This window comes from Citrus clementina, unplaced genomic scaffold, assembly GCF_000493195.1.
Source record: "Citrus clementina cultivar Clemenules unplaced genomic scaffold, Citrus_clementina_v1.0 scaffold_6, whole genome shotgun sequence".
In the NCBI taxonomy this organism is placed as follows: Eukaryota; Viridiplantae; Streptophyta; class Magnoliopsida; order Sapindales; family Rutaceae; genus Citrus; species Citrus x clementina.
In genome coordinates, this window is record NW_006262139.1 from 2,284,892 (window position 1) to 2,296,997 (window position 12,106).

General features: G+C 32.6%; 1 protein-coding gene across 2 annotated transcripts; it reads left to right on the forward strand.

Annotated features, from left to right (window-relative positions):
- The first annotated feature begins 7,345 nt into the window (after positions 1 to 7,345).
- On the forward strand, positions 7,346 to 10,225 carry LOC18039573 (heavy metal-associated isoprenylated plant protein 5). 2 transcript variants are annotated; one of them, XM_006428311.2, is made up of 5 exons: positions 7,346 to 7,529; positions 7,825 to 7,930; positions 8,744 to 8,976; positions 9,140 to 9,215; positions 9,364 to 10,225. In XM_006428311.2, exons 1-5 carry the CDS (start codon positions 7,395 to 7,397, stop codon positions 10,071 to 10,073), a joined length of 1,260 nt encoding a protein of 419 aa, XP_006428374.1. In that variant the 5' UTR covers positions 7,346 to 7,394; the 3' UTR covers positions 10,074 to 10,225. The 2 variants fall into 2 exon arrangements, with proteins under 2 accessions (XP_006428374.1, XP_024038070.1); XM_024182302.1 differs by having other exon boundaries at positions 7,346 to 7,520.
- The last annotated feature ends 1,881 nt before the right edge of the window (positions 10,226 to 12,106 follow it).

Below are 12,106 nucleotides of genomic sequence, written 5' to 3' on the forward strand. Positions count from 1 at the left end.
GACCAATTATAAATTTACCCAATTTCCCCTAGTCCATTAACAAAGACAAGCTTATGGAAGATGGACATTGACAAGAAGCCCAATGAAGATTAGGTTTAGGGTTAATGTATTTTTCATTATTAGGAAAGCCATGAATTAAGGTTATTTAATTTTTTTTCTATATGTTATATTTTGGATGATAACATGCCATATAGAATAGGTAGTGTCACTCTATGCATAATGATACATGTCATTCATTAATTATGAATTTCATTATATTGTTTGAAATTTGCCTATGCTCAATAATATTGGATATCATCTAGATAATATTATAGGAAGCATGCAATTAACAACATGTATGTTTTAAAAAGGAAAAATCAATTTTAAAATATTGAGTGGGAGAGGGAAAATTCAAGATAATTTTTCCCACGGGCTCCATTGTTAGTTCAATAATAAAATTATATATATACCTCGACTTCATGATACGGTGATGCTCCCTACGGAGGGTATATATATTAGATATTTTATTTGATGAACTTCTTCAAAGATAAAATTGAAATATTTTTTCAATCGATTGTTCGCCCCAACAGTGACTATTGATATGAATAATACGTAGATTGAAACAATGGTTATACACTCAACTAAAATTTATTTTTAACCTTCCCAACGAAGCTCTGTTAACAAATTTAGGCCCAAAAGGATAACGATAATTATTTATCATGTCTCTACATGAAAGTAAATAATCTAATAGATAATCGGGTCTAGTAAGTGCAGACATGACTTCCCCAACGGATAGCTTGTCAAAGCGGTACTAGATTATCGTTACAATAAATTAAAATGCATTTATGATTTTTTGCATTTTTGTCATTTATTGTGAATATTGTTTCAAAGTATTTATGCATGTCTATTTTTTTTTAGAAAATGTCTTCCATCAACCCATTATTAATTATCCTTGTTAAAAATGAACTCACTAGCAAAAATTATTTAGATTGGAAACGCAATCTATTTAATATTCTCACTGCTAAGGGAAGCAAATATGTGTTGACCCAGCCTTGCCCTCCTGAACCATCGTTATACGATTATAGAAATCAGAGGGAGCCTTATGAGAAATGGTGTGAAGCTAACAAAATGGCTAAGCGCTATCTATTGGCTTCGATTTCTGTGGAACTGCATAAAAAACATCGGAGCATGGAAACAGCCACTGAAATAATGGCTAGTCTTCATCAGATGTTTGGGCAAAATACCCATTTTGCCAGAGAAGCAGCATTAAAACGTATTACGGATACTAAGATGGAAGATGGCACAAAAGTTCGTGATCATGTCCTCAAAATGATGGACTATTTGAATGAGGTAGAGATTCATGGTGTTCAAATCAATGATAAATCAAAGATTAACATGGTGATTGAATCTTTACCTGATACATTCAAAGAATTTAAGGTCAACTATATCTTAAACAATAAAGATATGACCTTAATTGAATTAACACACGAACTACATGCTATAGAAGAATTTTATCATAGCTGAAAACTTCCTGCAAAAGGATTTTCTTCAAGGCCTAAGTCGAAAGACAAGAATGAGCAAGCAAGAGTTGGGATCGACAAACTATCCACTAAAAGAAGTGGCAAGCCAAAAGGCAAGTATTACAAATGTGGACAGAAGGGTCACTGGAAGAAAGATTGTCCTAAGATTATTAAAATCAGGTATAGGAAATCTTTAAGCTTCCTAATTAGTTCAGATTTCTATTGATTCATACAATAATGAATTCTGAGATAACTAATCTTATTTGTAATTCATTTATTTGGTTTTCAGGAAACCAAGAGATTAAGTGAAGAAAGCTTCAAACAGCAGTTGAGGACATGCTAGTTTATATCAATTGAAAGACTAGATCAATTTTACAAGACTTTAGTTTTGATATTTGTCTTTATTTTTCAAAAGAGGAATTTAATTTCGGTGGCTTGTTTTAATAAACAGGAGTGCACTGTTATTTTTGGATCCTCTGTTTATTACTTATTTTGGTTATTTATAAAGACAATTTATATCATAGAAGTACATTGATTTATTCAAAGTAAGATATAATGATAAAAGTATATGCATTTATCTAAGAAAAGAAATGTTTCTTCTAACCAAAAATCACCTCAGATATTTATGCTTAAGTCATATAAACTATAATAAGATTTTAAGAAAATGATTAATGATAGACTTGTTGGCCTATTAAGATTGATCATTGTAACTTTATAAATCTTATTTAGAAAAGTAATATGACAAGGATGCTCTTTTTGAGCTAAAAGCATAACATTGTATTTGATGATTTAGCGCATACAAATGTATAAGGACCAATCAGTTTACATGTTATAAGAGGTTATGAGTATTTTATCAATCTTGTTGATGAATATTCATTTTATTTATGTTTGTCTAAATGCGTCATGATTCCATTGCTTTTGAAATTCAAAAGAGTACGTGGATAAGACAGAAGCAATTAGACAGGAGCATAAAAGAACTTCGATATGATCGAAACAAAGAATATCTCTATGGAGAATTCAATAACTATTTGGTTGCCAATGAACACTATGATACAATAGTGTAATCAAATGGAGAAACAAGATTCTTTTGGATAAGACAAGATATATACTAAGTGGTTTATCATTTACCTTTTTTATTCCAGATACTAGTATTTAAAACTATAAAGTTTATTGAACTTAGTTTCATCTATCTCGGTGTCTACTACTCCAAGAAATTATGAAAAAGTCACAAACATGGTTTGAGACACATTCGTATTTGGAGTTTACTAATATTTCTACTAGAATCAGAGATAGAGAAGATGGATTCGTGTTCAGAAGCTTGCATGTTTTAGGTATCTTAAAGGAATAAGGGAAAGTCTGAATTATAGTCCTCAAGATAGGAATGTATTTATAGAAATATTCTTTACTTTCTTTGAGGAAGACTATATAATGACTTATAACCTAAGAGTAAGGTAAAACTAGAGAAATAAAAGAGATCAAGTTGATGCTCAGTTTTCAACACCTGTTATAGAACAGGAAGAACAGTAACAACTAGCTGATCAGCACAGGATTATCCTTGAACAACCATCACTTTTAGAACCTCGTCGTAGTGGGAGGGTAACTAGGTTACCTGCGAGATACATGCTTTTGGGAGAAACCTATATGGCTATCTTAGATGAACATGTACAAGATCTCACTAGTTACAACGAAGCTCTAATAGATAGAGATGTTGAATTTTGGAAAAAGGCCATGAATTAAGAAATGGAATCTATGTATTCCAATAAAGTCTGGGAACTTGTAGAGGCACCAAATGGGGTAAAACCTATAGGGTGCAAGTGGATCTACAAGAGAAAAAGAGGAGTAGACAGAAGGGTGAAAACATTTAAAGTAAGATTAGTAGCCGAAGGGTTTACTCAGAAAGAAGAAATCGATTATGAGGAAATCTTTTCTCCGGTTGCTATGCTTAAATCCATCAGGATTCTGCTCTCCATTGCTGCAGTGCTAGATTATGAAATTTGGCAAATGGATGTCAAGACTGCCTTTCTTAACAGGCATCTTGAAGAAAACATCTACATACAGCAACCAGATGGATTTATACAAAAAGGCCAAGAACACATGGTATGTAAGTTGCAGAGATCCATTTATGGATTGAAGCAAGCATCCCGGTCATGGAACATCAGATTTGATCAAGCAATTAAATCGCTTGGATTCATTCAAAACATTGATGAACCATGTGTGTACAAGAAAATTCAGGGAAAATTTGTAGCCTTCCTAGTTCTTTGTGTAGACAATATTCTCCTTATTAGAAACGATATAGGAGTATTGACTACAATAAAGATTTGGTTAGCAAAATAATTTGATATGAAAGACCTGGGAGAGACAAGTTATATTCTTGGTATCAAGTTACTACGAGACCGGAAGAATAAAACTTTAGCCTTGTCTCAAGCGGTCTATATCGATAAGATATTGGCTAGATTTAACATGGAAAATTCCAAGACTGGTTTATTACCATTCAGACATGGAATTACATTCTATAAGGATCAATCACCTAAAACATCTGAAGAGATAGAGAGAATGAGACGAGTTTCATATGCAGAAGCTGTGGGAAGTCTCATGTATGCCATGCTTTGCACTAGGCCAGACATCCGTTTTGCGGTAGGGATGGTTAGCAGATATCAATTTAATCCTGGACCTCAATACTGGACTGTAGTCAAGCATATAATGAAGTATCTGAAAAGAACTAAAAATTATATGCTTGTGTATTCTGGTGATGAACTCATTCCAGTGGGTTATACTGATTCTGACTTTATGTCAAATAAGGATTCCAAAAAAATCAACTTTCGGCTATGTGTTTACATTGGGAAGTGGAGCTATTAGTTGGAGGAGTGTGAAACAATCTTGTATCGCAGACTCCACAACTGAAGCTGAATATGTGGTTGTATCCGAAGCTGCAAAAGAAGCTGTATGGCTCCGCAAGTTCCTACGAAATCTTGAGGTGGTACCTGTTGTAACTGCACCCCTTAAACTATTTTGTGATAATGGTGGTGCGGTAGCTCAATCTAAGGAACCACAAGAAACAAAACATATTGATAGGAAGTATCATCTTATAAGGGAATAGTGTAGAAAGGTTATATGACAGTACCCCAAATGGCATTAGATGCTAAATGGCAGATTTTATTACAATGGCCATTAGTGGGAAACCTTTATAACCTGCACTTAGAGCCCTAGAGCATGAACAATATGCCAAATATGCTTTGAGAGCTAGTGGGAGATTGTTGGGAAAATATGCTCTTTAAAAGCATATGTGTTTATTTAATTGTAATAAACATTTTTTCTGATTAATAAAATTAATGAGGTATTTTATTCAAATATCTTAATTGCATTAATATTTGTATTAAAGTCTATTTAATCATATTATATGTATTTATGTGATCACCATGTGGATTCACAGAAGACATAAATACAAGTTATCTTATGATTAAATAAATTTAGTTCGCAGTTGATAAATAAAGTTGGGCACTTTATTTAGGTATAGACTGTAATAAATTCATTGAATGATTTATCTTAATCATGTATGAATTTATTGATGTAGTACGATTACATTGAGCAGGATCACATATGAGATTTAATTAACTTTGTAATAACTGTCAAACTTATTAAATCTCATAGGCATTGATTTTACTGTAATCTTAATCTTGAGTTAATTATGATTTCATGATTGTAATTGTTATTCCATTTGAGTTACCAATGGGCACGACACATACTTGTGGTCAAGATTACCCGGTATCTTGGTGAGAGCAATTATGAGTATTGGAGTTATGGATTAACAATATAGAATTTGTACAACACATCTCTTGATGGGTTTTCGGCACTTGATCATAGAATTCTCTGGCCAGAGTATGTCAACATATTTAGTATGTTGAAAATGATCATTAGAGAAAACTAATAAGTATCAAGGAACAAGATGTAATTAAATTGATTGGACAGTTGAGATATCGATTTAATTAATGATGTGGTACAAAGGATTGTGCAGTAAAGAAATCAATGTGGCTTGGAACAAATTATTATTCGAGCATACGATTATGGAGGTCAATTCCAATATTTTAGTGGAGTAGATTTGGAATTAAATAATTAGGCTAGTTTAATTACAGGCCTAATTGTTATAGCCACTATTGTATGTTCCCAAATGATCCTCGGGTTAGCTCATTTAGTTGACTGCACCACTACTGGACTAATAAGCAAGATAACTAGCTATTTGAGTCAAAAGCCTAAATATATCATTTAGTGGGAGACTCTATTTAATTAACTTATGTGTAAGGGGCCTTATATTATTTTACATAGTGGGTCCCCTATTAAATGAAAAGTAACGTGAGTTTTATTATGGGCATTATTTGGAGCCTAGGGTTTTCACTAAAGGGATATATAAGAGGCTTATTTTCTCTAAAGAAAAGTAAAGAAGCCACTTTATACAGATTAGAGAAAAAGATTTTTCTCTCTATGGTTGAGAGAAAAATTTTCTCGTGCTAGTTGCTTTGGTAGTGATAAAGGCACCCACACGTCAAGTGCAGATCGAACCTGAGTCATAACCTGGAAGATTATTGGTGACAGTTCGTGATCTAATAAGCGTGGTGGTGACGGATCGTGATCTAAAAGGAGTGGTGGTGGCGGATCGTGATCTAGGAGCCTAAATCACTTCAACGGAAAAAATCAAATCGGATTTTGAAGGTACGATTTTTAGATTACAAATTCTTATATATTATATGAGAGCGATCTTCAAAAGGTTTTATAAAAAATTTAAAAACTTGATTTTTCCCCAACAAGTTCCTGACATCGCCCTCTACAATTCTTACAGTCTTGATTTTTGTTTTATTATCTTGTTGGCTATTATTTAAAATACTACTTATTAGAAATATAGTTATTAGGTTGTTACTGTAAGTGAAAATTATTGAGATTCTTGATGTTGTTAGTATCTAGTGTTATCTACAGAATTTTTTTTTTCTGTAATCCTATTAATATAGTAGAAGAATATATCGAACTACGGTCCCCTAGTTTTTCCAACTTTGGATTTTTGAAGTAAAAATCTGTCTTTTATTGTTGGTTTATTATTTTGGATTGTGTTAGATTATTTTCTACATATTTATTTGTGGTCTTATTTTAATTACATAAAGAGGAAAAAAATTTTATTTTCACTTAATTTGCAACTATTTGTGTGAGTTTCTTTTCCAACAGCATTGCCACTACACAAGCAGACAAATGACCTTGCATCTTTTTTATCTCTCTCACATTTTGATTTCGATAAATGTTTCACATTTATGATGAATTTTTGGAATTTATGAAGATTAATTTGCTCTTTCTTATTCTGTACAAATGAATTCTCCTGCCTAATTAATGAATTCGAAGGAAGATACTGAACTTTTGTATTTGAAAAAAGTTTTAGGTGGGATTTATGACGTAGATGGTGGTTGATAAAATAACAGTAATTATTTAAAAAAGCGGAGCAATGTTGATCAACATAAATCAAATTAAATTAGTAAGCAATTACGACTCATAACATTTCACTATCTTTTGTTTGCTTGGAGATGACGTCATAAATGTGACGTCAACTATTGCAAATTACTATAACGACCGGCTCTTCTCGTCTCTGTTATTTACTTGGAGAGTAAGATTGGAATAGTCCTAAAAAAATTCTAAATAAATAAATAAGAGCGTCAACGCCCAAAAAAAAAAATAAACGTCCCGTCCATGATGATAAATGCATCTTCTTAGGAATTTCTATTAAGTTTCCAGGCAGGTTAAATAAATATTTTGCATGTAAGACTTCCCGGCAATTTCTTAATTCAGTTGCAAGAAGAAAAACATTTTCATTTTTGATAGACTATCAAATCAAAATCACTAGCAGTCAGCTCCACGGCAAAAATGGTGTTACTCTGCAAAGGAGTATATTCAGAAATACTTGACTCTGTCTTGAACAGAGTCGTTGCTGAAGAAGCGCTGGAGCTGGACTCGCCCTCTGACTCAGTCACAAACAGTAACTCAGCTCAGGTGATTAACGTAAGGATCATTAGTTTCTTTTCTTTATTCTACTGTTAACGATTCAAGAAAAAAAAAAAATACCCAGAAAGCAAAAACTATAATTCATTTGTGGGTTTTTCTGTTAAATTCCTGATTTAGGTCAAGTCAACTGTGAGATTTCATTCTACTTGTAGTGATTTTGGATATCAAAATTTTCACCAATTAATGGGCAGTTTTCATCAAGACTGTTTTGGGGACCCTTCTTTTTTTTGTTAAGCTGAATAGAGGATACTTTGCTTGCTTTTCTCTGAAAGTTCCTTCTATATTGTGGCAGAAAGCCATCAGCAACAAAGGAGCTGACCAATTGGTCACTTTCATCTTGATTGTTCATGGCTATAGCTATGTCAATGGAGTGGAGCTGTTTGTTAAGCAAATTGAAGGTAAAGGACACATCATTAAACATAATAAGTGATTAAGGGAAAAAGAACATAATTTACTTAATGTGATGTAGACTAGCAAGTTATATACATAAACGTTAGGCTATCCATCAATCTCCACAATTTGATGAAATTGATTTGGAAGAAACACTAGAATGTATTGACTGCTGATCTCAGTAATGCATTATGTATGCCCTTAATGCATAATTAGGTTGCAATAAATTGTGAGTTTTGTTATGAATTCAATTTTAAAAGCTTTCAATTTTAATTAGGGTTTTTTAATGTTTCTTGTTGAAGGAGCAAATTTCCTTCAATAACTAGAAAAGACGATTAAGTCCATTTTCAAGCTTCCAAATTTCCAAAGCTTCTAGCTACGCTTTGGTACCTGCTCAAGTCAACATTTGGTTCTTTAAAAAATTCAAGCAAATCAAGGAGCTTTAGATAGGAGAATGTTTTCTCTCTTTATGATAGAGAATATGTTCATTCTGCCTCGAGAATCTATATCTCCATCCCTTTTAAGTAATTCAATATTTCTATTTATATGAATTTTCAGCTAGGAAAGACTAGATCATTCTAGATGTAATCTCAATCTTTCTTTTTCTTTTTTAATTTAATCTGGTATTTCCCAATTATTTAGCTATCAGCGTGACTCCCACGCTTTTGCTTTAGGAGATTTCTTTATCTATGTTTACTGCACACATCCATTTATTTATCAATATTTTTTGGCACTTACAGTTGTCTTCCCTTGAATGGGGTGACTCTTGAGCTCTATTGATGATTTACTAATAATTAGAAAACGGCCGATGGCCGATGCAGGTGTAAAGAGAGTAAAGGGTGACAGTAACTCCATCAAACTAGAGGTCACCGGGATGGTAGACCCTTGGAAGATTCAAGAGCTGGTGGAGAAGGAAACAAAGAAGAAAGTAGAGCTCATTTTCCCTTTAACTCAGATGGCAGCAAAAGGAGTTGACAACCAAATTTCTGAAGAAAAATTGAAGAGGAAGAAGAAGATACACAGGAATGATATAGGCAGCAAGCAAACTGAAGAGGTACCCATATTTGGTTAATTGTTATTGTTTTGCTATCTATTATTGTCCAATATGTAGTTGATGACTTCGGATGTATGATTATATGCATTTTAAGTAACATCAAGGCGTTGTTTGATTAGATAACAATTTTATGACTAATTATGACTTCTAACCTGTGGTTCAGGGCACATATGTCTTGAAGATCAAACTGTGCTGCGATTCTTGCAACCAGAAGCTCAGAAAGATCATGAAAATCAAGGGTGAGGTGCAAATGAAACTATAATAGAATCTATGATTTATAATTGGTATTGCTCAACCTTTTCATGATAGAGCAAAGGATTGACTCAATGAATTACTTAAAGGGAAAGTGGCATATTAGACATCTGATTAACTATATTTCGAGTACAGGATTGGAGACAGTGAACATGGATGTACAAGAGGATTTAGTAAAAGTAAAAGGCACAGTGGACATAACAGAAGTTAGATCTTACATCAAAGATGAACTAAAGAAGGATGTTGTAATCATTTTTCCTGCTGAGGTTGTGATTCCGACCAAGAAAGATGATGGCGCTGCCTACAAGAAAGAAAAGGATGCTGGCACCACCCGGAAGAAAGACAGAGATGATAAAGCCACCAACAAGAAAGACGATGGAAACAATGCCACAATTGATAAGAAATACAGAGGTGCTATCACAGTTTATGAGAAATTTGAAGGTCCCTCCATGGTTTATAAGAAAAATGAAGGCATAGATGCAGTTGATGAGAAAACCAAAGGCAACGCAACAGTTGATAGGAAAGACAAAGGCACCACACCAACTGATGCAAAGTCAACAGGCAGTGCCACAAGTGATGACAAGTATAAAGATGGAGGCAGAGAGAAAGGCAAAGATTACGTCTTCAATGATGAGAAAGATAAAGCTGGTGGCAGAGACACAAAACAACACAGAAGGGACAAGGATGGTGGTGTTATGAGGAATGAGAATCCAAAGACATACCTGAATTATGATGGGAGGAAAGTGAATAATGAATATGATTATTACTCCCCACTGAAATACTCCAATGGGATTGACCAAATGTTCAGCGACGAGAATCCCAATTCATATTGTAGCATCTTGTGAATGGTATGAAGAGAGAATCAACTGACAGTTGATTGATTCTAAAGTATTGTGCGTGACTTACCTCTTCGATGATATGATCTCTAAAACTCGTAACAGCTAGATGTGGGTGATTGCAAAAGGAGTATAAGTTGGGGATACATGACTTTCCACTATTTACATAAAAAAATTGTTTGTTATTTGTCAAATAATATTCTGTTACTTTGTTCTGTTTCTTTTCTAGTGTTAGTGAAATATAGCACCTTCTGGTTCATTATATGATACGACATTATGTCTTCTATATGGATTCATTTATTAGTACAATATTTCTTTGGAAAGCATTATTTTAAAGCTTTCTGACCTTGAAGTTATGATCATGGCAGCTCAAAAGAAATGGTAAAGTCAAGTTGTCTTGACCCTTGACAGTCTCATATTCCACTTATTCCACATTAGCATTCAGCTGAATAACAGGATTATTTGCAATGGTCCAAATGATAATGGTCAAACAATTTTAGCGCATTGTCATTTATGTTTCTGAAACTATATATGTTCTTTTTCCGACAAAATTACAGTTCTGTGTCAAGACAATAGACCAGTAACTGGTACAAGAAAGAAATGGAAACAACACTTCAAAAACTCCCTCAGAAATTTCCATCTTACCTTTTTTTTTTTTTTAATTTTTTTTTTTTTTCATGCATCATCCCAACGAAGTTTCCATACTATAACAACACAATAACTACTATTTAATAAAGCCCTTCCCTACACAAGCTAATTAGGCTAGCCATGCAAAGTTTGCAACATTGTTGTGGCTGCCATGCTAATTGTTAGAGATAGCTTGCTACCTAGAATCTCACTACCTATCAGCCTGTAGAACGAAATTAAAGCAGAATAATCCTACATGTGCTGAAAAAAATATAAAATTTAGTACAAAACACATAAAAGAATTTTTAATATTTTCTCTCTCCTTGTGCTCCACTCCAATCCTTTTTCCACCTATATTTTTTCTTTCCCTTTGCACATTTGATTTTTTTCTTAGCCATAAATTTTTTTAACTTCCTCCAAATTTATCTCACAACTCGTGTAAATATCTGAATGCACAGAAAATTTGGTATGTTGTGATATGATTAACACCAAAAAATGTATATTTAATAAAAATTGAAATTATTATTTTTTACTTATAATGTTGATTAATGTGCTCATAACTCATAAATTATCTTAGTATTCCCCTACTATAATTTTATGTTAAACTAAATTGTAGTATGTTAATGTTATCATAATTTTATATTATAGATACATTTCAAGAATAAGAAGAAATCAGATCTGAAAGCAGGAGATAACGAAAATGGATTGAATTGATTAAAAAAAATGGTGCTAGAAGTGGGATGCATTATTGAGAAATAATAGAGTGATAGTCAAGTGGTAACCATCACTTTTGACTATCATTTTTTTCTTTATAATAAAAAAGTAATAAAAAATAAGAACAGAAGAAGCCAGTGGCTACCTATTAAAAGGGAGGAGGTGAAAAATAGTGGGGGGCTGAGGGGAAAGAATTGGAGAGGAGGAACGGAAGACAAAAGTTTAAACAATAATTTCTTCTCTTTTCTTTCGTATTTAATTTTTTTGTAATATATTTTAGAAGTTTGTAAAATAAAATGAGGTCAAAATAAGTGGCTAATTTTTTTAGTTAAGGTGAAAGCTGAAGCTCAAATATTCAAATTATGAAATTGATTATTTTCTCAAATAAGTCTATAGTTAATTATTTTGATTATATTTTTACAAGTTATATTTTTCATCAGTTATTTTCTAATTTATTTTAATATGTAAATCTACATCTACTTTGGATCCATATGGTATTGAGGTATAATTCTGACTCAGTTATATGACCGTGTCACATTATTTACTTTAATTATCCCCATATTTATCCATAAGTGGTTAATTAATAATTAAGTCTATTAATAATTAAATTAGTAAAAACATAATTAAGAGAGAATATTATGACCATAATTTAAATGCATTCAAGAGAAGATCTCGTAACCTTAGCACTTGTTAAACAAATA

What these genes read in the sequence shown, in the direction of transcription:
- LOC18039573 (XM_006428311.2), top strand. Translation starts at nt 7,395, where the DNA reads ATGGTGTTACTCTGCAAAGGAGTATATTCAGAAATACTTGACTCTGTC. An exon ending in GTTTGTTAAGCAAATTGAAG is followed by an intron (nt 7,931 to 8,743) that starts GTAAAGGACACA and finishes TGGCCGATGCAG; the next exon opens with GTGTAAAGAGAGTAAAGGGT. An exon ending in AAAGATCATGAAAATCAAGG is followed by an intron (nt 9,216 to 9,363) that starts GTGAGGTGCAAA and finishes TTTCGAGTACAG; the next exon opens with GATTGGAGACAGTGAACATG.